Source organism: Leptosomus discolor, chromosome 2 (genome assembly GCF_034619465.1).
Source record: "Leptosomus discolor isolate bLepDis1 chromosome 2, bLepDis1.hap2, whole genome shotgun sequence".
Classification (NCBI taxonomy): domain Eukaryota; kingdom Metazoa; phylum Chordata; class Aves; order Leptosomiformes; family Leptosomidae; genus Leptosomus; species Leptosomus discolor.
Window position 1 is genome coordinate 36476893 of NC_141392.1, and position 27906 is coordinate 36504798.

The 27906-nt window shown below is 44.6% G+C and overlaps 2 protein-coding genes across 3 annotated transcripts in view; one reads left to right on the forward strand and one right to left on the reverse strand.

Moving 5' to 3' along the window:
- The first annotated feature begins 945 nt into the window (after positions 1–945).
- EIF4A3 (eukaryotic translation initiation factor 4A3) lies at positions 946–7535 on the forward strand. Its single transcript, XM_086482309.1, has 12 exons — positions 946–1152; positions 1329–1401; positions 2228–2294; positions 3285–3347; positions 3819–3951; positions 4595–4675; positions 5114–5255; positions 5785–5923; positions 6422–6537; positions 6795–6902; positions 7000–7127; positions 7341–7535. The coding sequence occupies exons 1-12, from the start codon at positions 984–986 to the stop codon at positions 7355–7357; spliced, it is 1236 nt and encodes a 411-aa protein (XP_086338435.1). The 5' UTR covers positions 946–983; the 3' UTR covers positions 7358–7535.
- A 1818-nt stretch (positions 7536–9353) lies between these two features.
- ATL2 (atlastin GTPase 2) overlaps positions 9354–27906 on the reverse strand; it is a 42694-nt gene continuing 24141 nt past the window's right edge. Inside the window, exons 3-14 of one of the 2 annotated variants that reach the window (XM_086482310.1) lie at positions 27346–27480; positions 25839–25943; positions 24650–24700; positions 22470–22526; positions 21376–21468; positions 20954–21092; positions 19978–20105; positions 17839–17895; positions 16522–16593; positions 13510–13941; positions 11939–11953; positions 11276–11837 (exon numbers count right to left, since the gene is read on the reverse strand). In XM_086482310.1, the coding sequence (XP_086338436.1) occupies positions 11730–11837; positions 11939–11953; positions 13510–13941; positions 16522–16593; positions 17839–17895; positions 19978–20105; positions 20954–21092; positions 21376–21468; positions 22470–22526; positions 24650–24700; positions 25839–25943; positions 27346–27480 (1392 nt within the window). In that variant the 3' untranslated portion in view covers positions 11276–11729. Of the gene's footprint in view, positions 11838–11938; positions 11954–13509; positions 13942–16521; positions 16594–17838; positions 17896–19977; positions 20106–20953; positions 21093–21375; positions 21469–22469; positions 22527–24649; positions 24701–25838; positions 25944–27345; positions 27481–27906 lie in introns of both variants that reach the window. The other variant, XM_086482311.1, reaches the window with a different exon arrangement.

Sequence of the window (27906 nt, forward strand, 5' to 3'; positions counted from 1 at the left end):
AGCTCAGGTTTGCAAATCAACTGTCATTTGACACGCCTAGGCTTGCAGAGGAGGTGACAGGGGGCTGACAGCCAGGCTATCCTTCCTTTGCAAATTGCTTGGGGTGTCCCCAGATCTAGACACTTGGCTTTTACACAGGCAAGACAGGCCATGTGTAAAGACTTACGGTTTTCTAAGGGCGACGCATCACCATGCAACCACAGATCAGGGACCACCCACCTCAAGAAAGAGGTTAAGCAGGGAACTGAACCCGCGTTCCCCACACATAACCTCTGCTTCTCTCCCTTTCCATAGGATCACAGAACGGTTTGGGTTGGAAGTGACCTCAAAGATCACCTAGTTCCAATCCCCTGCCACGGCAGGGACACCTCCCACTAGACCAGGCTGCTCAAGGCTCCATCCAGCCTGGCCTTGAACACTGCCAGGGAGGGGGCAGCCACAGCTTCTCTGGGCAACCTGTGCCAGTGTCTCACCATCTTCAGGGTGAAGAACTTCTTCCTTTTATCTAATCTAAACCTGCCCTCTCCCAGCTTCCAACCATGACCCCTCGTCCTATTTTCAAGGTACCCCTCGTACCCCTTTCCAAAGTGTTTTAAGAAGGAGCTACGGCCTCACACGAGGCAAACAGGCCACGCAGGCGGCGGTACCAGCAGCCAGCCCACAGCGCACTACAGACACGCAGCGCGGCGGGAGGGGTGGTGAGGATGCTCCCCACACGCTGGTGCAGGGCCCCCCCAGCACCCAAGGGCCTGCAGAGACCAAGGCCTAGGCCGCACCGGCCCTCCTCAGCCCCGACCCCACTCACCACGTCGCCGCGCATGCGTACGCCGCGTCCTCCCGCCCTTCCGCAGGGCCGCGCATGCGCACGCTGCGTCCTCCCGCGCACCCCTCTGCTCGCGCGCATGCGCAGCGGCCCCGTCTCTTGGTCCGCGGCGGCAGCGGCGCCATCGCCGGTGCGTGAGGGGCTAGCGGCGGCCTCAGCCATGTCGGGGTCGGCGGGATCTGGCGGAACGGGTTCGGCGCGGAAGCGGCTGATGAAGGAGGAGGACATGACAAAAGTGGAGTTCGAGACGAGCGAGGAGGTCGATGTGACGCCCACCTTCGACACCATGGGGCTTCGGGAAGACCTGCTGCGCGGCATCTACGCCTACGGTGCGGGCGGCAGCGAGGGGGAGAGGGGAGAGAGGGGGAGGGGGGGGGGGTTGTCGCCGGTGGCGGCACCCGGATGTGGGGCGGCGCGCCTGCGCGGTGGAGCCGCCGCCTGCTCGGTTCCGGGGCTGCCCCGGCACCGTTGACGGTAACGGTGACGGTAACGGCCGCCCCCGCAGGTTTTGAGAAGCCCTCGGCCATCCAGCAGAGAGCCATCAAGCAGATCATCAAGGGGAGAGACGTGATCGCCCAGTAAGTGGGGCCGCCGGCGAGGGGGTGGCCTGCTCGCGGGTGCTGGGGGGGAGGGGGGCCCTATCCCGCAGAGGCTGCGGGCCCTGCGCAGGGTGTCGGTCACGCCCGCTGCCTGGGAGCTGGAAGCGAGGTCTGTCACCCGTGGTCCCGGGCTGCTGCATGGCAGGATTCGGGAGATCACCTCACGAGTGATGCAGGGCTAACTTGCACAAAGGCTGCAATCCTAACAGTTGTTAATGTCAAAGTTTATTAGATTTAGGTGTGTCCCTGTAATAAGGATTCAGCCAAGATACTGTGTATTCTTAATGAATAGCGTTCCGAGACTCTTTGGAATGTTCTCCAGTAAAGCCAGAGAAGTATAGAGACAACAGCAGTCTCAATCAAGGGAAAAAGTAAGCGGAAGAAAATCCATTGTGTCGCTACAGACAAAGAAGGATATGCATGCCACTAAAAAAAATCCTTTCTAGGTCACTAGTGGGAATTGTTAACCTTCCAAATTGTATTGGATTATCTACTGTTTTCTTTAAAAGAAAAAAAATTATGTACATCAAATTGCAGGAAGATAAAGTGATGCTCTGTTAAGGAGTAAACGTGCCAGAGCTGGGAACCCTGCAACAGAGCACTCTGTCTCTGATACTGCAGTTCTCAAAGCTGCTTGTCTGCAGATCACACCGTGATCGTTGCAGAACTTTGTCAGATATACTGTTAGCAGCATTGACTTCCTTGCGGTGAAAGAGTGGCGTAGAGCAGAGGGGTGGAATATATTGAAATTGCCTCTATTGTTTGTCCAGGCATCCAGAGTACTCACCAAAGATTTGTTTCTCAGGTCACAGTCAGGAACAGGGAAGACAGCAACATTCTCCATCTCCGTTCTGCAGTGCCTGGATATACAGGTAGTTCCATAGCACGTGCTAAAAGTTATTTGTAACTAAACTTAATAATAAAGGCCTTCTTTTTTAAAGTGAATAAATGAAGCTTTATGTTGAAATGTTTTCATTACGGGTAGTGAACCTCTGACAAATTTCTGACTGCAAATTTCACCAGACTGTACTCTGTAATGATTTTGCTGTTAAACCTACCCTGGCAAAATAAGTTCAGATAAAGCCTTGTAATTACAAAGCTGGCTTTAACAGCTGACCTCTTTCACATGTCAGAGGGTCAAATCAGTCTCTTAGCCGGCAGAATTGTCCTCAGACAGTCCTAACAGCAACCTGTCTGAACAGTTGGCGCACATCGCACAGAATTTTGACTGCCAAGTGTTTGCTTTTGTTCTAGTCAGGGATATCGTGTCCATCCGATTGTTATTTTACTTGAATGTGTAGATGCTGTTGAATAAAACTACTATTTTCCGTGGGCCAATACCCTCTTAAATAAAGCTTAGATTGTTATGCACCTGTCACTGCCTGGGGGCGTAAAAATAAATGGTGCATGTTCTAAAGGGAAAGGTCAGCTTTTTGCTTCATTTCGGTAAAGTGCTCGTAATATTTTTCAGGTGCAACACTTTGCAGCATCTTGGAATCCTTGTGCAATGCAAAGTTTTTATGTGAACTGAAGATATGAAATTGAAGTGATTTAAATTTGTATCTGTTCTTTTTCAAGAAAAGTACACGCTCCTGTAATTGTTTTCAGAAATTAGGTTGGAATGAAAACTGAGCTATCAAAGAACTGCTTCAGTGTTGTCAAAAGTAACTTCATTAAGAGGCTGTTCCTGTGTAAATGCCTTTTGTTCGAGCAGCTTTTTAGGTGTGCTGACGCTTGCAAACACTAGGTTTTAGCACAGAATTCTGTGATTAATCCTTCAGATGTACTGTGGGATCTGTAATCTTTTATGCTTTGATATCTGCCCGGTGATGAACTGTTGTGTGATCACCTCTTTTAATAAGGTTCGCGAGACCCAGGCACTGATCTTGGCACCAACCCGGGAGCTGGCTGTGCAGATTCAGAAGGTGGGAGCATTTCAGTTGCTGTCTGTAAAGTACTCAAGGCCTGGGGCTGATTCCCAGGTGTTCCTGAGCAGAGTTCCAAGCACAGCTTCTGCTTTTTCTTTCTGTTCCTGAAAGGCCTAAGAAATTCTGACAAAGGGCTGTTTTGCTTATCTGCATTGTATCCGTTCTTGCTTACGTGACCCTGTTGGTTAGCAGTCTAAGGTTTTACATGTTCCTAACTGAATTTTTAAGGACAGCACTTTTAAAGCAGTTCCCTGGGGAACTCAGTTCCCAGTGTTTGAAAGCCTGCTGTTGAGGAGGTTTGGGTAACGGACACTAAAAAAAAGTCCCTCTAGCTGCTTCTGCGTCCATCTCTTAAACCAAAAAACCCACCCAAAACCCCACTGTATGGCTATGCAGACCTGCATCCCTTCACAAATACAAACTTCGGGAGAGCTCAGTTAATTAAGCTGTTCCTTTGTATCAACACAGGGGCTTCTTGCTCTGGGAGACTACATGAATGTCCAGTGTCACGCCTGCATCGGAGGGACCAACGTGGGGGAAGATATCAGAAAACTGGATTACGGGCAGCACGTCGTCGCTGGCACACCAGGCCGTGTGTTTGGTAAGGAGATGCGGGAGGCTGCCATCAGCTTCAGACATGAGCTGAGCCATGGGAACCTGCTGCAGCTTTTGTGCGCTTAGGTTTGAAATAGCCCGAAAATGACGTTTGTTGCAACAGCGTTACTGGAACGCCAGTGCAAAGTATAACAAGGTAATCGCTTACTGCAGCAATACCTGGGAAAGGCTGGAGAGAGACCCGTGGGGGTGGCACTGGGATTTTCTCCGTGTTTTGCTTTTCATTGTTGTAATGTTTTATTTATATGGTGGCATGGGAACAAACAACAACGTGTGAGTTTGCCTCATGTTTCGATGAAAAGTTCATCATTTTGTGTTTCTCGCATCCAGCTGCAGATACTGTGGGAGACTGGGTCACCTGGCCTGTGCACCCCACAGCTGGGGTCCTCTGAGCTTCCCTGCAGCAGCTGCTTCCTTAGCTGGGCTGCAGAGGCATGCCCCTAGGTTGCAGGTTGTAGTGGGCAAGCTGTGGCCTTTGGGTGTGCCTTCTGATACCAAACACCAGCCTGTGTTGGCAGCAGGGGAAGTGCCTGTCCCTCCTCCACCGGAATGCCCTGCCAGCAGCTGGGAGCAGTGCAGGCTCACTGGTTTTTAGAGCCCTTTTCATCTGACAAAGCAAAATCTTACAGATATGATTCGTCGTCGAAGTTTAAGGACCCGTGCCATCAAAATGCTGGTTCTGGATGAAGCAGATGAAATGCTCAACAAAGGTAAAATACTTGCCTCCCTTTTACTTCCTTTCTCCTCAGCTCTTTGAGATTCCAGGGTGTCTCAGCTGGCAGTCCGGCTTTTACACAGGCAAACCAAACAATTGGTTTTGCCAAAGTTAGATGATTATCATTAATTACAGCTTGTAACAGGTTAAACTACTTAATATGCCTTGTCTAGTTAGGTTGTAGTGCCCTTTTCAGTAGCTGCAAATTCTCGAGTGCTGCCTTTTGTGCTTTACTCTGTGCCATGGCCGCATTGTAGTGCGTTTGGGAAGAGAGGAGCAATATGTGACGCTGGCTTTGAGTTACTGATTCACTTTGTTGATGTTCATCTCGTAGCATAGGCCCAATACTGAATTCCAGATCAAATGGTGAAAGAGCAGGATATTTGAGAGAAAGATGTGCTAACTGTTCTGTGCTACTTGATTCGCTTCTCAGGTTTTAAGGAGCAGATTTATGATGTGTACAGGTACCTGCCTCCAGCTACACAGGTGGTTCTGATCAGTGCCACTTTGCCTCATGAAATTCTGGAGATGACCAACAAATTCATGACGGACCCCATTCGCATCTTGGTGAAACGGTGAGTGAGCTTCCTTGGGAAGAACAGCAGCTCTTGGAGTTGATCTGGCCCTGGGCGGTTCACGGTACAAGCGGCTTTGAAATGTGCAGAGTCTCTCTCCCATTCCTTCTCACCGTTGCAGTTTGCCTAGGTGGCTGCAGGCATCCTCATGTCTCTTGGGCTTTATCCTCGTCCAGTTCTGTTTGCTGCTGCTCAGCCTCATCTTCCCCACATATAGCAGTCACTTCTGGAAATCCACCTTTCACACCTGCCCAATTCCTGTGCTCCTCCTGAGGACCTTTTTTTAGGTCTCCTCCATTCATTTGCTCTTCTGTCGCGAGCCAAAAAAGCCCTTAGCCAACTGACCCTGAATGCCCTTAGAGGTGGAGCCATTCGAGAGCAGGCTTCTCCAGGGATTTTGTAGAACAATTTGAACTTGAGTACAGACCCAGCAACCCACAGCACAGAGGTGTGATCTCTGCTGAAGCATGCCCAGCCCTTCTAACGACACTGTATGTGCTCACCTACTTCCTGTTCTCCTTCCCTGCAGTGATGAGTTGACCCTGGAAGGAATCAAGCAGTTTTTCGTGGCTGTGGAGAGGGAAGAATGGAAGTTTGACACCTTGTGCGATCTCTACGACACACTCACCATCACCCAGGCTGTCATCTTCTGTAACACCAAGAGAAAGGTACAGCTGCCATGAGGTGGGCATGTTACTTTCTGAGGGCGACTCGGAGGAGGGTGCTAGGACAAACACAGTTAAGAGGTCTGGTTGTTTCCCTGTTTGGGAATAGTTTAGTGAGAACAGAGGTTTGTCTTTGGGATGTGCCTAGCTTAAACGAGCGGTTGCAGACAGACCTGAGATAGCTGGCAGGAATTGCCTTTTCAGAGACATAGAACTGATTCAGTAATAATGTGCTTATTCTTCTAACTGCTTAAAATCACTGAAACACCCCACTTTCTGAATAAATGCCCTTAATTCCTTTCCCTTTAGGGCCAGTAGAGCTCTGTATCGTACAGCCCATGCTTTGTAAGATTTACTTCCTTTAGCTCCCAAATGCTTGTTAAAGTGTCTCCCAGTCCTTACCAGCATATGTCACTGCAAACATTCTCCAAGCACAACAAGCACTTTTGGCTGTCCTGAGCAAAGAGCTGACTAACCCTGGCTGCTTGGCTATGCGCACAGGTAGACTGGCTCACAGAGAAGATGAGAGAAGCCAACTTCACTGTTTCATCCATGCACGGGGACATGCCGCAAAAGGAGAGGGAGTCCATCATGAAAGAATTCAGATCCGGTGCAAGGTAAACACCTTTAAACAGTGACTCTGTATTTTAAACTCTTTGAGAAGTATTCTCAAGAATTCTCTCTGAAAGATCAAAGCTGTCTGGGTGCTGCCTGGGACAGCTTCCCTTGCAGCAAAAGCGTGGGTGCTGCCAGTGTGCTCTGGGCAGGTGCACAGAGCAGCAGGGGATGCCCCGTGCTGGAGGCTGTGACCTCTTGGCTCTCGCACCCACCTCAGTCCAGTGGACCAGCCCTAACTGTCCCCTTCTCTTTGCAGCCGAGTCCTTATCTCCACAGATGTTTGGGCTAGAGGCCTGGATGTGCCTCAGGTGTCCCTGATCATTAACTACGACTTGCCCAACAACAGAGAACTCTACATACACAGGTAAGCTTGGCCTTCAGGAGCAGGCGGGGGGAGGTTGTGCAGCTGCATTACCCTTCCCCAAGGTGGCTCCATCCTCTCTTTCCTTCTGCCTCCACAGAATTGGCCGGTCAGGGAGATACGGCCGAAAAGGTGTAGCCATCAACTTTGTGAAGAACGATGACATCCGCATCCTGCGAGACATTGAGCAGTACTATTCCACCCAGATAGACGAGATGCCCATGAACGGTGAGTGTGGGCCAGCCCCAGCAAGGCCTGCTGCCCTCCTCCAGTTTGGAACTGGTGTGCTGCAGCTGAAAGGGATGCTTTGTTTTGCCGCATTCCCAAGCCCAACCCACCTTTGCTTCCCCTGGGGAAGAACCTGGAGGTGTGCTGTACTGCTGGTCTGTAGCTCTGGGCGCACTTAGCGCATACTTACAGTCTCATTTTCTCTTGTTTTAGTTGCTGATCTTATCTGAAGGTCCACATTTACCAGGGAGCCGCGCTGTTCGGTAGCCTCCATAATTCTGTTTTGGACCCCCATCCTTTTGTCATATTGCTGGTTTTTATGTTCTTAAGTTGAGCTGCACTTGGGAACTTGTGTAAATAATGTCTCCTGCCCACATCTTTTAATAAAAAAAGAAAGTTTTACCATAACCTCTGCTTGATTACTTTAACCCAAGATAGCAACAGGCAGGGGCGTTTGAAACACTGCCATACTTGGCAGGCACAATTGAAAAAACCACTGGACACAGCATATCTAGGTTTGTAAAGTACAGGGCTTCCTGTTCTCCAACCTTCATTATCACTGTACCATGCTACCTGATGTACTTTCTAGTTTCCTTAGCTTGACTCAGGATCAGCCATCTACAGGAAAAAGCTGTGGCCTGTACCTAGCGTGCTCGAAAGAAAACTGACTTGCACGATAGCCAGAAATTTCCTGTTTGTGCCTTTCTGGAGACAGAACTCATACCAGTCATTGTTCCAGATGAGTATTTCACCTCCCAAGGAGCCCAGGGACTTGAGCAGGCGTTTGTGAGTGTGAGTGCCTCTTGTGATGCCAGCAAAGAAACACATTCTAATCGGCATTTCCTGAAGAAACAGAAAGAGCAAGTGTCTTCTGTCTTGTCACCTTCTCTACCTCTTTCTGATCCTGTAGCTTGTTATATCTTCACACTTGTCTCTCCTCATCTGCCTCCCCACACATCATGCTGTACTTTGTCACCTATTGTATCTTCCACATAGCTCTGTTGTACCCTTTTTGAGGTGAGAGCTGGCCAGAGCTGTACTGCTGATGTGCAGTAAGTGACCATGTTTTGTTCTCCACTTTTCTGTTAAATAGGTTTTTGCTTGCACAGCACTGGAACAGCTCACAGAGCTCCTTCCCTGAGCCCATAGCAGAGCAGCCCTTTATGCCCCCCCCACATTCCACTAGTGAAGTTCAGTTGTTGCCTTGTACCTGCTCTGTGCATGATCCTGATGGTCTTACCAGTACAGGGGCAAAGCTGAGCCATGCTTAACCTGCCTTTGCTAAGAATACTAACAGTAAGGGCTTGCCTAGTAACAGAGGTGAGTGCCACAGCTTCTTGCCCCTGTGTGCAGTCAGCAGCAAGGCTGAGCCAGCATTCACAGCAGGCACACACTCGCACCCCCCATGCAGGCCAACGTTCAGCACCAGTACCTTCATCCTGTCCCTCTCCAGCTGGTCAGGGTGAAGGTCCAGCAGTGGGAAACACACACACAAGCTCTGGCTCCCTCCAGCAACCGGGCAAAGAGGCTCAGTTCAGCCAGTAGCTGGCCTCTGGCTCACCAGTCCACTCCAGCAGCTGGTACACAGATACAGCCCCCAGCCCCACTCCAGTTGCTGGTTCAGCCCACCCTTGCACACAGCCCCTGTGGATGCCCCCACCAGGCACAAGTCGATACTGGAACTGGCCCTTGGAGCCTTCCCCTGCAGAGGGAGGCACACACATACAAAGAGGTCTCTGTTGAACTCCAGACCCTACAGTTCACCTGGACCTCCTGGTCCCTCGAGGAGCAATCAATGCCTATCCAGCCCAGACTTAGGATTGCTGCAGCGCCTGGCTCCCAGGCCCTGTATCCTACTTGCCAGCTAAATCTGCCTCAATACTCATCCATTTCACACCACCTCACCGCACTTGCTTTCCACTCATGCCGCTCTGCTGGCACTCCAAACATACAGCCCCCATGAACAGAGCTCCTACTCCAGCTGGCCCCACCTTCAGGAACTCTTTCCCCCTACAGACCCCGTTTCAGTCTTCCACTAGAAGGGCAGCATCTGAGTCAAGCCCTCCAGCTTTGCTGTCCCCACCCTGGACTGAAGTCTGCTCTCCCCAGCACTGCAGGGCACAGCCAGACCTCAAATCTGACTCCTACCTTCCTGGAGAACACAGGCTTGTCCCTCCAAGCCCCACTATTCAACTATTTATAATAAAGAGATTCATCACCAAAGCATTAGATTGTTTAAATAACAGTATTTAATCTGTACAGTTTGAAAGAAGATACCATAAAATGCAACATTCCTACCTCACCTTCAGCATTGCTCATCTGGAGCCGAGCCCTCCTTTCCCAAGGACAGGTAACCACCATGCCCCAGCAGTTCTTTATGGTACAAAAGTCACAGTGCAATTGCTTTAGTCCTAGACAGATGATTTCCCTCCCTCAAGAGAGAGACTGATGAAGCTCAAATGTTGATGGAAACTGTTACCATTTAGGAATGCAAAAACCCCTAGCTATTGCACACAGTTGTTTCCAGCTAAAACTACAGCAGTTAATTATTCAGCTGCCTTTACACTCCACACATCTGAAAATGCCTTAGTTGAGACCGATTTAGTCAAGAGTGCAAACAGAGCCAGCAACAGGACTGCAGAATGATACAGTTGTTGGAGGGCAGAAGCTGACAAGCAACTCCACAAATCAAGCAGCATGCTTTAGAGAGTTTTCCTATAGAGGGAGGGGATACGAGCCAGACAGATGTCATCTTTCAGAGACAAGCATGAGAGGAACATCAGCTTCAGTAGAAAGCTATTGAGTACAACAGACAATTTGTTTATATAATTGTCAGGATAAGTATTTGAGATAGTTTATGTAGTAGAATACATACTTGAACATCTTTTAAAAATAAGCACGAATTTCATTTCATATATACACAACTGGTTTTAATCATGTACTGAAAATAAATTACAGGAAATAACTTTAAAATGCAACAGAAGACAAGAGTTTCACAACAAACATTCCCACTGATTTTCCCAAGGGGGTGAGAGATTGCAGTGCTCAAGGCAGGTAAATATATCACAAATATATCAAAAAACTTCAAATTGTCGATGCATTCACACATTTACATGAGCCACAAACATTCCTTTACAGGGACTGCACTTAGCTACCACAGAACCAGGTTTTGCCATAAACTACAAAACTTTGATACAAAATTGTATTTATATATTTATATTTCATATACATGCCCTATCTGTGATTTCTTAAAAAATAAAAACTAAACACACTGTACAGACAATCCTAACTCATTGCTTGGTAGCTGTAGGCAACAGTTTTGGATGGAATTTCTCCCCCAGTAGAATTAATGGCAATATTATATACATGAAGGCTAAACTGCAGAAAAAGACAGCTCAGTTCTGATATGCACCTCCCTTGGGACCAGGTCTGCAAGTTCAAGGCAAAGACACCCTCCACTCTGCCCCACTGCCACCCCTAGAAGTCAGCTCCGCCATCAGCAGTGTGAGGAACCAACACATGCATTTGTGTAACACTGGTATAAAAGGCAATAAAGCAAGATACACATCTTAATGGAGCGGTTCTAAGCGCTTCAGCAGCTCAATACAGAGAAACACTCGTCACAGGCAGCGAGGGGACAGCACGGAGCTGGGTACGCTTGGCCAGAGCATACCTTCTGTGGGTCTGATCATCACCCTTCCCTGAAATTACCTCCTGCAGAGGACAGATCCCCACCGTAAGCCAGAGACTGCATCAACTCAAACACCAGGGGAAGATCCCTGCCCCCCACCCCTCAAATGCACACGGTTCACCAGGACCGTATGTGAAACACGCAGCCTCCCTCCCGCCCCCAGCAGCTTCCATGGCACCAGTTCATCTTGGAACCAGAGCACCAACAAACTTACTCTTCCCAGGTGATGGCAGCAATCTTTGAAGCCAGTCACACTAAACTACTTCTACAGTTGATTGTAAACTTTGGTTTATTTTTTTATTTTTTTTTTAAATTGAGTTCTCATGGTACAGCAAGCATGTCTAGGATGTGAGGGCAGAGTTGAAGAGGAGATGAACTGTCAGTCTGTCTTTAGTCTGGCATGGTGAGACACCTGCTTGGTCAGGCCTGCTTTGATAGAGTTTTTTACAGACTGCCTCATATGATCCTCCATCAAATTATCACTCATGGGCTTCAACACCTGTGGAATGAAAGACGTGCAAAAGAAACAAAAAAATGAGGTAACCAAGGAGAATAAGATATAAAAACATACAAAGAGATGAGACTTGAAATAATGAAAAAAACTTAGAATGCTGAAGTCTGACACAAACTGGCATGAACTGAAAGAGAAATGAGTTTCACTGCTTAGTAATGAGGTTAAATCAGTCACATGCTACAGACACGAGTGAGATCCCTCCTACACAGCAGTATTTCACTGAATTCAAACCACTTTACAGTTCCTAGAAGATGGATGTGCAATTCCATACCCTATATGCAGCATCAGTCTGGTATGGTTACAGCATTTATGCAGACCGGCCCAGACGGTCCAGCTTATTGTCCTATATGTGTAAGTGTGAACACTTCAGATACAGAAAGAAAGTTAAAAATACTGGCTAGTTTTTCTTCTTGTTATTGTTGGATGAGAGTCGCTGTCGCGGCACTGGTGTAAGAGCACGGCGAATCGTTCGGCGTCTAAGGACTTCAAAGAGTTTGGAAAACACCTAAAACATGAATTCAGCTGTTAGGAAAAGCAGCTCTTGGAAGGCAGTGAAAAAGTCAATCAAGTTCAGAAAAAAGAAACCGACTGCCAGTAACTTCTCACCTTCCTGGGATTCCTCTGAAGCAAGGAGGGAAAAGAAAGGCAGAGATTCAGAAAAATCAATAGCAAGACCATAGTATATAATCAGAGTAACTCAGACAGGACCTGTGGGTGCTTTGCAGACTATTGGTGACGTGCAACTCCATCACCACCAGCAAGCTCTTTTGGAGACCACCCTCCGCTAACCCTTGCTAGCATTAGGCAAGTTCTCTCGCCTCCAGGGAAGGTCAGCAGGCAAATCCGTGCTTGAGATATTTGTCTTTGAGCTAAACCAGAACTAATTCTTTCCAGTGATTTTACTTTTTTAGCTAAGTCTCTTTAAGTAACTGCACTTTCTGCAGCAGCAGATGTGCTTGGCCAGCACTACAGGTAGAACCGACACTTTCCACTTGCCTTGCAGTGCTCTTCAGCCCCAAGCTCCAAAGCAAGGAGCTACGGTGGTACAGGACAGCCTCAGCTGTAATGGCTAGTTAGGGGTGTAACTCTAACTGTAGTACCCTGGTGCTTAGCTCCTTACTCCTATCATAAATCCCTGTTTCTGCTCCTGGGTAACTCAACGTCACCTGATTGCTCAGACAGGTCTGGTACAGCATACCACTGCCTGTGACAAGCCTTGAACAGCGTAACTTTTCAGATGTAGAAGAGAGCCTCTGTTTAGAAGGCTCTGGGTAGTTACTTGCTTGAGCCTTGTAGGACCCGTTTTAATGTCATCCCAGACAAGTTCAGCGAGCCCTTTATTTCTAGTAACAACAGCGGCAGAGTGCTTCCCTTCTGCTGGCACTGGACATTGCTATTCGGAACGCTCTGCACGCTACTCGTCAGAGTTGGTCAGGAATTCTCTACACTGACTTTAGTGGCACAGCTATGTCCACTGGATTCAGGCAGCAAAAATCTCTGCACAGAAGGCTTTCTCCTCCAGCTTTGGTCCTCTTATCCTCATGTCATCTTTTCTTTCAGGAATTAGTCTGTTTGTCAAGTATTTCTTGCAACAGCAGTTGCACCACCTGAAGTTGTCGCAGACAACACAAGTCTTCCTGAAGGAAGAAACCTGCTGTACACACTCTCGTAGCAGTTGCTGCAAGTCAGTCTGGTTGCTGCAAGTCAGCAGCCAGTTCTCCAACGTCTAATCAGCCTCCCAGTGTCACATTACCAGGTGAGGAGAGGGAGGGCAGCAGCATTTCACCTTCCCCATTTCTTGCACTACCCGAGGTATTTTATCCACCACATGCATAGGGCAAGTTTATCACTTTAAACGTACCTTTAGAAGCACAATTCCTTGCTCTGAAAAAGGAACAAGATTTTTAAAAGAGTCCCTCCACTCTTTAGCATCCAAGCAACTAGTAAGGCCTTTAAGTAACTTTTTTTATATAACATCCTAAGCTTGTTTAACATTCTGTGTGTGCAGCATCTCTTACTGAAGAGGGCAGTCACTCCTCTGAGCAGATTTTCCCCTTTGGCAGCACTAGCACTCTCCATTAGGTCTAGATCAGCTTTTCACTCCCAGCACTGAACAGAAGTTTTTTTGATACGTCCACTCAAGAAAGGAAGATTTTGCATTAAAAACAGATACTAACCTGTTCCCATATAGCTTCAGCAATCTGATCAATGGCTGTTCCAACTTCTCTGAATTCCCCAGAGTACTTAACGTATGCCCAAGTACAAAACGATACAAGAGCCATCCCCAGCACGAGATTACACAGGGTAGCTATGGAGTTCATACCAAGGAACCCAGTCAGTCCTGAGGTTATATACATGGCAAACATGACGGCAAATAGAGTGGCAGGGGTACGAGCAGCATAGAAGATGTTTTTGCCATCATTGTGCTTCACAAAGTTTGCATAGATCTCGTCGATTTCCATTTCAAGCTGTTCCTGGTAGCGACGACAGAACTCCTCCCCTCCCATCTTCTTCACCAAGCGGAACTGCCTGACAGCTGACTCTCTGAAATCCTGGTGCTTCCGCTCAAGGTCTGATGGGGCAATGTAAGGCTTATCTCCCCCACAAACCTGTGAAAGCAATTAGAGAGGAGGTCATCACATCCTGTGTATCCTCTGCTGTGCAGAAAGCAAACCTGCTCCTTGCTGCCGCCCCTCTCAAGCCAGCATCAGACTACCTCCTGCAGCTTTCTTGGCTCTGTAAGCTCTAGAGTCCTGTCTCAAGTGAAGCGGCTAAACCGTACTTTGCATCACACAGAGCTACAGCACATGACTGAAGTCATACTTTCAACTGCTCCCTTCGGGCAAGCCCACAAGGACAGGACATCAGCCACACGTGCATTTCTGTTATGAAATGGAGAAATAAAGGACCACCAGGAGGCAGAGAAAATTCAGCTTGAGGAAGGTTAAGGAGAACTCTGAAGGCCACCATCCCTCCCCTCAGCTTTCTACTCCTGGTCGCCCATCTCAGTGAAAGGGTCAGTGAAGAGCTTGAACAAACAGGGTCAACATGTTTATTCCTGTTTATTGCTGCCACTAGCAGGCTCCATGGAACTCACCAGGTGCTCTGAATTCACAAGAGCTAGCTGCTGACATCTTTAGCCTGTTCTTCCCTAGGCTATCCTCTAGGCTTGATTCTGATCGACTTGTGAGAGTACATTTCTGCTGAAGGGACAAGACCATGGACTCAAACGGATACCTGTGATGTTGACACCACCATCTTCCTCTCCCTGAATCAGCATGAGTATGAAAACAGTTAGACTCCAAGGATTACTACTCTGCCAGACTGACTTCACACCTCTTGAGGATTCTGAATAGATATTACCTAGGCCATCAGAGACATACCTATGGCAGATCAGCTCCAACCCCTCCAGACTCTCAGTGTCAGACTATGTCTAAAAGCTGAAGGCTTTTTCCATACGATGTCAAACAACAGCCTTGCCTCTCCTGCCTCAAGGTAGTCTTATCACAGTGCTTGTCATCTCATGTCTCAAGCGCAGCAACACCTTTAACTTTCTCCCACTGCTATCCCTTCAGCAAGGTACATAGAAGACCACTTTCTCAGCATAGCATCCCTGTTCTGGCTAGCTTCTCTAAGCCAAACCTCACTGTAGAGATCCTGACACACGCACTCTGCCCTTTGTTCAAGCTGAACAACCACCTTTCTGCTTTTTCTGAATTGAAGTCTTCCACATCTGGCAGAACTCCCTGAAAAATTGCTGCTAGTCTCATCCTCCAAAACAGTCTTTTCACGTTGCCCAGAGAGTGTAAAAAACACTAGGAGCTGCTGATACAGACAACCACACAAATAACTGCCACGGTTTTCTTATACTCTGTGACCACACCTATTGTTCCTTACATTTAAGGTCATTAGGGGGACAGTATTTTGGTTACGCTCACTCAGCAAAGGAGGGCTTTGGTTCATGAGAACTCAGAAGCTACAGTAAGAACTATCTTGACAAAATCCAGTCTTAAATCCAAAGAGTTTCAACTTCTGTTCCCAAAAATAGAAGTTTCAGGAGCTGCATCACATTAAGATCATCATCTGAGACATCTGGATAAAAAATTCTTCAAGACGTTTGTGTGTATCTCTACAGTGATGTAAAATATATAGTACTGCGGAACATCACTATGGAAACAGAGTCTGCTTAAGAGAACATCTGTTCCTGTTTATTCCTTGCCACAAGTACCTGACAGCTACAGTATCTCAACAGCCATGGAAGACTCAAGGTAGGAAGGCGGATTTGGCACTTATTATAAGCAACCCATTTCAAGAGCTTTCCCAAAATGGAAAAAAACCTAAGGAGTCCCTCTACACCAGCAGAGCATTCTCAAAACAGCCTGCTAACAACTGGAACTGGCTAGTCTGCCACTAGCATTAGGCCTTCTGATTTCAAAATGGAAAGCTTCATCAGCAGTTAAGACCAGAATTAGTCTAGTTAATGGGGAGCTATGTTTGCAGCATGTTATCACACCTACTTGTCTTTTCCAGTTGTAGAGTTTTACAATAAGCATAGTCCTGTTAAGCTTTATGAGACATGTAACTGTTTTCAGAATTTCCCATGACAAAACCTCGCATAACACTACGTTGAAGTATGAAGTTCATCCAGACATTCAGCTTGCAGTGGTATTACATCACTATCTTCAAGAGAAGGAAGTAGGAAATTACATACACAGCTTTCTCAGACAAGATAATGCTTGTATTTCAAGGGTTGGGTTTTTTTTTTTTAAAAAAATAGAATAATTTTAATCCTTGCATTTTACAGCTAATGAATGACCACAATTCAGAAGCATGAGGCTATAATACTAGAACTCTACCCTTGCACAACCCTGCCCCACCAAACGTCATCTCACCCGTTTGCCCGTTTCATGTCACAGGATTTTAAGACGTCTGTCAAGAGCAGAAGGGAGAACTAACAGGTGGTATCTTAGAAACACGCCCATTCTCATACCTCCCCAGCAATTTCTGTCTCGGAGAATCCTGGTTTTGCTGCATCAGACATCTAACCTCAGAGCAGAGTGCACAAAACACACAAATACTGGCCCTAAGCTACTTTTCTCCGTCAACGTGCTCACAACCAACACCGAGCATGTTAAAACTGAAGGCCTGTATTTGCAAGTAGGCAGTTAGAAAAAGTTGCGTCACTGTACCTGCTCCATGCCTTTACTGTACAAGTCTTTTGCTCCTGCCACAGCAGCAAGATTGTTTGCTTCAGCTGTTGCCTAGAAAACATTGAGTACCATGTATCATCACAGCATTATAGGCTCGTTACACACATGTAGTTACACTGCCCAACACCCCCCCCCACAACCTCCAAAACTTCAGATTGCCAGGAAAATGCCCCACAAAAACTATGTGAAGGTTAGTGACACACATTAAAACAGATTACTGACTAGGAGAACGTTTTCTTCAGCTTTCTAGTACAGCTGCAGACAAACTCCCACGGGCTTGTACAGGCTTTTCATCATGAGTAATCTCTTCTGAATGCTCTATTGTTAATAAGCAAATAAGGATCACTAAACTATTAAATGTTAATCTTGATACATCACTACCTGTGAGGAAAGAAGCAAGCTGATATTATTTCTGCATTACATATGTTGTGTTTGTCTGGCAGAATTTGTAAGAACTTAAGACTACTTTCAACCTGTCTCACATCAGGGACAGTTATTCTAGCTAACGGGGCAAGATGTCATCTTCTGTACCTCCCAGCCACATTTATGGCATACTAAGTAGAGGAAATGACAGCAGCCTTTATTTCATTGTGATGAGTTTTCTGAACTCCCCCAAAAGTCTAAAGATTCAATTCCTTAAAGGACAACAAGACACCAAGAATGGTCATGTCTTCATGAAGTGACACAGGAAGCTTAAAAAAAAGCTCAAGTCTTAGAAACACAAAATGGTTAAAACTGACCCTAAAGCCCACAGCTTGATGAAAGCTCTTCATCTCAAATAATTCAAGGGTTCAACACACAGCTTTGTACAATCAGTTTGTGTTCAGATCATATAAAGCTGATTACACCCTCTTTGGATCAATCCAGAAAAGAAACCTCAATGCAATTATCCAATCTAACAAACCCACATGGAGTAGCCCAACACTGCAAAACAGTGGTGATAGCTGCATCACTATAAGCCTCTCCCATTTTATCTGCTGCATCTGATGCTAAAAGCCCTCTGAATACAGTCTGAAAGATACAGACAAAATAGCAAGTTACAGGAAAACACATGCCTAGAATTGAAGCAACTTAAAAACATCCCAACCAAACAGGTCCATCTACCAAATGGAGCAGAGGTGTAACACAAATGTGTACCCAGGCTACACAGTTCAGATGGGTTTGAAAGCACACAGCTCCTTCAACAACTACAGCTCTTTCTGTGGGAGCTTCAGACCTGCAGCAGTCACGATCTTCAACTGAAAGAACTTGCAAAGTATATATCTATCAGATCATCTGAAAGAAAAAACAAAATACCTGCAACATAGATTTCGGATGAGGTAGCTCCTCTCCTTGATAGATTTTAATATAAGCCTAAATGGGAGAAAGAAAAAAGGTTTCTTTTTCCTGAACATTTATGGCTGAGATGGAGAAAAGAGGAATGATCTAAAGAGAGTTCATAGATTATTTCTTTGTATTAACACTAAATATTCAATTAAGCAAATTTCTTCATACAAGTCTGGCATTCTCACAGTTATTCCTAGTGCTTTAACCCTGTTACTTTACAGGCTTGCCAGCAGGCTTCTTCTCCCTCAAACACATAAGTTCTTTGCTAGACAGGGAATCTTCACCCAAAACAAAAGAGGGAAGATGACTATCTCGCACAGCCTTTCTCCAAGAGATCTGTCCAAACACACCCCAGTAGTGCTAGTAGAACCAGCACTGACATTTCCCCATATGCCTTGCTCCCTTGAAGTGTGCAAGGGGGGGGGGGGGAGGCAGATCAAAGCACTAATGCAGACAGAGACGAGTTGCCAAATACTTCTGGAAACCAAGCAGGCAGCCTATCCCTCCGTGCCTCAGCCCACCAATCTTCAGGTGTCCTTTCTTTCACCAGGGTTGCAGGGAAGAGAACATGTCCTTCATGTCTTCTCCAGCCCATGGCACAGCTCTTTGGGACAGACTAGGGGACAGTGCATAGCAGGCAGCAGTAGCCATTTCAGCGCTTTGGACAAGCTGAGCAAGTTAGACCAACGAGGCCACTCTCAGTCCCTTGGAGGCTGGGCAGTTATTCTTCATGCTACTACTGCTCTCCCCCTGGCCTGTCTACAAGCCTCCGCCCTGAGGATTTTTCTCTGTAAAGGAGGAACGAACAAGGTTATCAGCATCCCTATGTACTCAATGCTCTAGGTTGTAGGACAACCTACAAAAATGTATAGTTATACAGGACTCTGTTCCCTTGACACCCTCCTTGCTTCTCTAGCTTTTTCCTCCAAGTAAAAGCCCTCCATCTTCCAACTCAGACTTCACAATCTCAGTTTAGGATGCACAGTCCCAAGACAGCAGACCTATTTAGTTACATAACCACAGTGTTTCCACAGCACCCTGCATGACTGCTCCCAGACTGGATACCAGACATGAATGAGGTAGTTTTTCAACAGCTGAGGTTTTAAACTAAGTTTTCAGGGTGCAGTCCTGTCTAAACCACTGTTGAATGCACACTCCCTACACTGTATAGGATCAGGTCTTACTAGAGAAGTGGAACAAAAAGGAGCATGCAACTATGTAAATACAGAGGCTGAACACAGGAGCTCCAGAGTGTTGATTTTGCACTTGTCAGAACAGCTACGACTTCTGCATCCCATACAGTGTCTTTCCTTTAACCCTTGTAAAATGAAGTAACATTTTATAAAGAATTCTGGTCTCAGGTTTCTCCCTTGCATAGCTTCTTACTTTCAGCCCAATTCTGTTCTACCTTTAACGTGCAGGCTTAAAAGTAGTAATGCAAAATTAATGTCTTTAGGAATGAGTACCACTTTCTCCTACCAAACCAACTGTCTAAGTCATTCCAATTCAAAAAAAGGTTACGCACACCAGACCAACACATGGTGATGTACAGATTATGTTATCACATTTCTGCTGGTGTCACCATGATACCAAAACAGCTGCAAATATCATACACAAGTATTTCACAGCATATGGTGGTACTGCACAGGCAAGTGTTTAGAAAGCATCTTCCTTGCACGTTAAAAATACAGAGGGGGGTACTTGAAATTTTCACTGCACACCTAGCAGTTTAAGAGCTAACTTTCTATCATAGCATCTACATGAGACCTTTAAAAAAACGAACAAAAAGAACCAACACATCCAAGCAAACTAGGATTTCAAAGTAGGGAAAAAAAAATCTCTTAACACAGCTTGAAGTATTTCAGCCTATTTACAAAGAAAAGCAAAACCAAACCACCACAATTTTGCCAACAGTAGCTTGCTAAGAGCTATATTGTTAGGAAGTTGTGTGCCAGTTCTGGAAAGTCAGAGTGATGAAATGAAAATAAAAGTAAGCTGATCAGTGACTGTCAGCCTAGATATCTTATCTTCTCTGGGAACAACATGCCCTAAAATTAGAATATTTTCTTTTAAGCCATTAACAGAAATAATTAGTATGAGTTTGCTTACCTTGAAGTATTCTACAAGATCTCTACAGGTCACCTTGGATCCACTAATCTCTTTTTCTACCAAGTTTTCAGGGGCAAGCAGCAATGGTACCAAATTCCGCAGTTCTTTCTTAAAATCCTCATCTATGTCTAGTAAAATTCAATCAATTTCAGAAGAAAAAAAAGTAGTTAGTTTTCTTTTCAATCTTACATTTTCTAAAGGAACACTGATAACCCATGACTCTTCAAAATCCTTAGCATCACAACTCTTGACGGCATTTTTAAGATATTTAAAGGCTTAAATACACAGTATAGCTTTAGTAAATTTTACCTACTTTTTAATCTTGACTTCCAACTGAGAAAAGAAGGTTCCATAGTCCTTGTAATATTTAAAGTGCATTTCCCTAATTACACCAACATCTTGCACAACAATCCTGTGCCCAGAAGTAGTCGGCATCCCACTATCACAAACCCACTTTTCTAGCCTTTGCCATTCTGATACATTCCTGAGGGTCAAGCAGCAATCGGAGGAATCCTGACTGCCTTTGACTTTGCAGCAGCAACCACCTACGGCTTTTACTTTGAAGTCATTCTCGTTCTGATCTTTGGTTTAGCAAGTTCTTAAAAGAAAAGCTTTTCAATTTTAAGAAAGTAAAGTCTTAAATTTTGTGAAGTCTCCCCTCTGGAATCCTTACTTATCTTTAGAATCCTTATTTAATGACCTTTAAGTATATCTCAAGTTATCAGATTACAATCGACAGCCAGACACAAAGATATCCGTTCCCTCTGTCTGCTTAACTCTACCTTTTAAATCACTGAAAAGAACACACAAGATGCATCTCTAGATTCCATAGTTTCACCTTTCAGCCCTACATTTCTCCACTCAAGCATTTCGATAGCCAACAATTTCAGTGTTTAACTTCCGTTATAAAAGAAAATAAACTCAGTGATCTGAATCAAGAAACACACAATGGAAAGCTTCCTACCATTCAACCTACCATTCAACCTCCCATCAAAATTTGGATTTGTTGCAACTTTAAGACCAGGGTGGGGCAACAGGAAACAGCCAAGATTACTGAAACAGGAGTGAATATGCTTCCTTACATTCTGTAGCTCTTCATGTTGGTTTTGCTTTACCTGAAGAAAAAAAAGGTAGTAAGAACTGCTAATAGTTTTGCAGTACTGCAGTTAAGGTCAGGTATCAGTTTAAAAGCAGTAAGGGCACAAAAGTATGTTTAAGGTTTCATTCCTGAACCCAGAAATGTCAAGTTCTAAACCCCAGAACTCCGCACACAAGTGGGAATACCACAAACGTATTCTTTTATTAGCACAAAGAGTTAGCTCGTCATGCATCAGGACCCTGATGGTAAGTGGTCACTTAAGTTAGAAGACCACACTAGGACTACTGGAGACAACTTACCTGCAATCTTTTCTCTAGAAACTTTTTTCCTCCTTCCAAGCCATATGCATGTTCATAAGGATAACTCCAATCTCTAATTAAGAACATTAGTGTCTGTAACAGGAAGAACAGCAGTGAACAGCTTAGATCGTTCCTAGGGTCAGAAACTAGCACTCACGTGATTATTTAAAAAATTTCTAAGCTTGGGTGCTGTAAATGAAGTAGCCTAGTAGTTTTGTGGCATGAGTGTTTGCTTGTTTAAAAAAAAACAACAAAAAACACAAAACCAAACCAACCACACCAAACCCACACACGAAACACACAAATGCAACTCACTCCTTATCTGAAAGGAAGTACCCAAGTGCCTCAAAAAGATAGCTCCCCTGTTCCATGGGTTTGCCTTTTGCTATACCACAGGGATTACATTATCCTCTCTCCCATCAGCTGAAGACAGAAAACAAACCTTGACATTACACTTATATCAGATGAGGCGCTTCACAAAGAATGCATAGATCCAGGACTCTCACTTGCAGGCTGAATAGTCTGGAGACACAAGAGTCTTAAACCTCACCACTAACAGCAGTCGACTAGTACCCTTACAGGTTAAGGAGGATACTTCATGACGGAAGAGATCTCAGTCTTTGTCTCCACTAAACAGAAGCAGCCTCAAAACCTTCTCTGTCCTAGCAAACGGTCAGGAAATGCTAGCAGATTTGAGACTTTTAACGCTTCAAGTAAATGAAACAACATAGCTCTCCCTCAACCCTATTTCTTAGAGGCCATGAGCTTTACTCAGAACCAGCAAAGACCAACCGTATCTCAAAGATTAATGAGTAAGAAGGTAGCACGAAACTTTTCTCCTTAATGCCTGCACGTCACTCAACACTTTCATTCCTTTTATGCCTTAGAACCCAGGCACAAATCTGTACTTGCCCAAAATGAGATCCTCTTCAGCATTTTTCCCATTTTGCCAAGAAAGGTGATGACAGGGAAAGAAAAATCAATCTTGTAAAGAACAGGAAAGTTTCAGCCCAACTAATTTCTCTTCATAGATTATCCTGAGCTCATTTTCTACACATTCACTTGATTAAGATCCATTTAACATGTACAGTTACCTGAAACGGCTTTTGGTAAATTTCTTCCATAGCTAGTCTTCCATATTCTGTAAACAACTGACAGAAAGTAAAGTATAAGGGTGCCACATATAAAACACATTTTTCTACTGTAAAATACTCTATTATGTCATTAGAAAATAAAGCGTTTCAACTTAACTCCTATCATGGGTTGAGAATGGCCAATACACCTCAAGAACAAGTACATCAATCCTCAGTAAAATTCATGAGGAGACATGATTTCCGCTGGTTTCACCACAACTGTCACTGCACCACAGCTCTAAGTGGGCATCTTGTGGGCTGTTCTTAGAGGAAAGCTGGCTGTGACTCTCAGCAAGCCAGTTTCCAACACTTGTTTCCTAGGCTAAGGAGATAAGCCTGTAACATTTGTCCCTTACTTCCTATAAAATATTTATTCCTGGAAATCTCAAGGAACTCAGCTAGACCAAATGTATCAGACATTTAAATACAAGCCAAGTTCACCAGCTTCCCAGATCTCTACTTTAGCTCGTGACCTTAACTGATAACTTGTTGCTTCCACCATCTTTAATACCAGCAGCCACATTCCTCACTGGACTGAGTGGGCCAAACAACCCACAAGAACATGAATTATGGGCTGCGCTGGCTGTTTCAGCAGAGGTCAATACTGTCAGGTGTTGATCCATGCTAGCCCCTTCACAGATCTTGGAGGTCAAGATGAAGGAAGCACACCAGCATCCTCTAGTACCAGGCAACTGTTCTTCTGGATTAAAACTAACTCCTGGAACATCTCAGACAAGTTTCACGGCTAAAAGGACAACTCCCCTTGTGCCGATTACAAGAGCACCCAAGAACTTACAAGACTTCCTTAACAGAAGTTAACTTCCAAGCCCTTGTTACCCTGAGCAAAAGCAGCTCTGAAGTGGCCAAGCACCCACACAAGACTGGCTCCTTTGATCCTAACTCCCTACCCCATTCACTTCCCCACTGCATTGATATGGTAGCAAGAGACTAACAGTATTTCAGAATAATTCAGAACTTGCCGTCGTAACAGAAATTCAGAACTCCCTTCTCTCAGCCCACAATTCCTTGCCCCAATTTTAAATGCATGGGCATTTCCAAATCCTCTACCCACTGCTTATATATATGTATAAAATCACCCTTCTCTTCCCTCCTTTCCCTCAAATCTCACCCTCCAGTACAATAGAAAGGGATTTCTCTATTCAGATAGCACTAAAGCTGCCAAAGAACCAAAGTCATGAGGAAAGCCTGGCTTTCAAATAATTAGCTGTGGGTTTGTTTGCAGTGCTTGGTTGGGTTTTTTTGGGGGGGGTTGGGGTCTTGGCCCAGTGATACAACTCTGTTAACTGAGAACGGCATCACAAGACTATGTTTAGTTAGCGCTCTTCTACTTCCAGTATTGGCAGCCAGTCCTCTGCAGCACTGACCAAGACAGAAGTCCTTTCAATCAGAAGACATGTAAAATAGTTTTAAGCTGTGACAAGGTCATGGCCTGAGCATAGGCAGGCACTTGTTAATACACAAGCTAGCTTTTAAAGCTACAGGTTTTAAGTTAAGGAGATAAGGTTCTTGCATCATTCACACGAAGCCAGAATTCAGTGGCCTTTGACCACAATGTTCCATGAGAGGATGAAAACCCCACAGTAAAAAGAGAGGACAACACTCTCCTGCTTTTGTTTCCAAGCAGAAATAAAACTCTGTAGAAGTTTCTCAGTTGAAAAACTAGAGAAGGTTTCTCGGTAGAACATACTCTTTCTGCCCTGACCCAAGCTCTCACACTTCTTTAGAAACAGTGATGAAATGCCACCCATTTTCCTATTTTAGGGAAAAAGGAGAAGCATTGGAATTTTGCCATTAAGTACTTCCATAAACCATTTTCTGTTCTCGTCCTTTTGGGAATTTCAGAACTTACCATATAGAGAACAGACTTTAGAAAGGCAAGATTTAGCCAGATTATAAGCTATTTTACCTCTCCGTTGGCACAGCAGAGGCATCACAGCATCATGGAGTTGATGCAAATAACATTGTTAGAGGCAGTACTACTTTTACCACCAGGTCAGCTTCGGTGCTTTTTATGAAGTAGTAGGCAGCTCCCAAATCAAGTCACATTAGTAGCAACTTCAAGAACAATGTCAAGACTATCAGTTCAAAAGCAGCTTAATATAAACTCAGTATATTCTTACCTGCAAATGTTGAAGGTCATCTTCCTGAATATTCTGGGACAAGTTGTATACCTACAAGAGGCAGTAAAAGCATTACAGTGTAACATGAAACCATTATCTTACATTCATGTAGTCTCCTTTAGGTACCTTGCGTATTTTTACCCCCTTCAGAAAAGTCTAACTACCTGAAGTAGTTAGCAAGCAGAAAGGTGTCACAGAATTTATCTCAAACAGGAGTCACTTCCTTATAACAAAGTGCTAGGGACAAAACCTTCGCTGACTACCCTGATCCTTCTCAGAACTTCTTAGATCCTTCTTTCCAAGGAAGCAAGCCATGCAGGAATCAGAGAAGACTGCTGAATGCTTCAAATCACCACATTAGTGAGAGACAGGAGGATTGAGAAGAGCACATCTGTTCGCTATCCTCAAGTCCAAGCGCTCCAGGATTCACTGATCCAGCAGCAGTAATCTCTAACACAGAAATGACTGGTGGGTAGTTCACTGGGGTTTTCTGCTTTCAAATTTTCCTAGTGAAATCTGATTTTTATCCAGGGAGCTTGTGATTGTTTCACTAGCACAAACACTGAACAGCAGTAAACTCAAAGATGCATCAATAATCCCCAACTTCTCCTAATCACAGGAACAAACCAAAAAAAGCCAAACAAACAAAAAACCCACCAAAACCAACCCCACAGGGCAGAAGTAGTGTTCTACACACTCTTGTTACTTTCATATTGTAGCGTGTCTGAAGAAGGTCTCTCGTCATCCCTCAGAAACCTGCTCACTTTCAGCACATTTAAGGTATAACCTTAGAAGTAGTTTTGGGATAGCACAAGAGGACTGTCAGAAATTTAACAGCAGAAGCAACTGTAAGTTTAGCTGATCACAGTGTAATTTTACCCCAAGCTAAAGTCTTAAAAAAAGCTTCTGCAACTCATCTGCACAGAAGCAGTTGCTCCTTTGTCATTTTTTTGTGATTCCCCAGTTCAGCCAGCATTTTAGCTCAGTTTGGCCTTGGAAAACTTTGATTCCACAGAGAAACTTATGTAGTATACTACACTGAAAATAAGACATTAAGGGTGAAAGCTTAAATGATAGTTGGAGGAACACATGCAGGTGAACTTTCATAGCATGGCTAGAGAGATATGCTTCGCATGTTCAGCATAGTGTTCCTATAACTGCCATTATTTGCCAGCACAGGTATTCTCACCTGGACAGAACTTGTCATGGTGCTCAGAGCAAAAACCGTCGCACAGTCTTTGATAGTGGATTGGCTATCAAAGGCACCTTGGGTATCCATGAGTAGCACAGCAACCTAGAGAGTTTTAAAGAGCAGCAATAGTTAACCAAATTGTTAAAAAATTCAAACTCCAGGCCATTGGGATAAATTCTACCTCAAGCAGACCAAGTCTCTGTCCCTATATCTACTTATTAAGTCTCGGTCAGCTCCCTTCCCACGCCTACAGCTAAGTAAGCAACAACTAGAGGCTCATGTTATCAGCTGCAAGTCCTTGGCCTTGCTACACTATCCCACAGAAAAGGCCTCACTCAGCCCAGCGGGGGTACAGTGCAGAGTAACACACAGCTCTTATTCACTGGAAGAACTTCAGTCTCAATGGACAAGCCAGGATAGTCCATTAAAGCAAAGAGATAGTTACTTTTAAAAATACATCCATCTTAAAATAATTATTTTCAGAAGAAAACAAGATAATTGATACTGTCTGCTGGAATGACAAGTAATGATATCATTTTGATGATAAAAGTTAGTCTGTCAATTCCTACCTTTGGAATCTACTACAATTCCCTTCTCTTTCAGTTAGGGATGACTGAGAAGCAAGAACAAGTGAGTGATTTGTCCCCAGAGCCTTGCAACTTAACTGTTTTTTAGCCAGAGAACTGCTTGGTTAGCTATGAAGTTTGATAAAACTTCCTGCACATCCCCAAGCCACTATCTGTTTAAGATCAATGTCCCATACTAATTGGCCATCAGCTGTTTCCTTTGCAAATGCAAAAGGTATGAAAGTAGATAACCAAGAGCTTACGATTCAGGAGAATATGAATAGCTCAAGATATACCACCAGTATTGTGAAGTAAATATTTATTAACAACATTAATACTTTGTTTCAGCAAGATAATAAACACCTACAACCAAACTTCATAGTTAAACTGACTTAAGAGTTAAAGATGCACCAGCTTTCATTAGAAAAGAGCAAGTGCCTTATTAGAATTGGTCCTTTTTTACAGGCTATCTGTTAAACTACACGGAAGGACAAGCTTCCAGACACTGAAGCTGTTTCCAGTACTTACAGCTATGCATTACATTTCACTAAGACACAGCAGCAAGCTAGAACACATTCTCACCTCTCAAAAAGCAGTGTTTGTAACAGACCTATTCTTATCATAGCATTTGTCTATATAAGGTATCTATAGCCACAGTTTTACAACATCCACAGGATAACACACCCATCAGCCTGAACAGAGTAGACTTTGCCAAAACAAAGTACTCTCAGAATAGGACTATTTTTGGAGATTGAATCTGCAACCCAGCAGGAAAATTCACACTTGCACTGATATAAGGTTTCCAAATATGCTACGCAGCTACTGAATGCAAAGGAAAGTAACGGATTTCTGAACTGCCTCCATGAAACCCATGGTATTAAAGGTATACACACAGAAACAAAAATCCTTACATACACCTATTTAAGTCAAGCACTTACCTTTGTTCCATTGGGCTTATCAATTACAAACACTTCACTCCAAATCTGAATGCCAGTGGTTTCCCGTTCACATCCACCTCTCCACGTAAATCCAGTCAACGGCTCAGTGTTTCCACCTATCCAGCAAGGAGAAGTCTACAAAACAAGAGGAGAAATTTATTTAAAACCAAAGAGATTTTTTTTAAACATGCCATGTTTTAGCAGACTTCCGCATTGTTCTCTTTTTCCTCAGAGCAACTGACAACACTATACATAAAAATATTAAAACACAATGCTACTCTGCTGTGTTTCAAGGATCATCCACAAAAAAAATGTTGTTTGAGTCTACTGTATTTCAGTGGTTGCACAATTCTTCAGCCACTGAAGAGTGTATGCGCATAGCTTTCAAGTCTCAAGCACTTACTGAGAATAGCTCCGTTTTGTCCATAGATTCCACTTGACACTCATGCTCTTCTCTCACAGTTGAGAGAACTGATAACTTAACTCAAACACAGTTTTAAACAGCATGTATTTTAACTACAGGAACAGCTAAACCTCTGCAAGGAACAAAAAAACCTGATC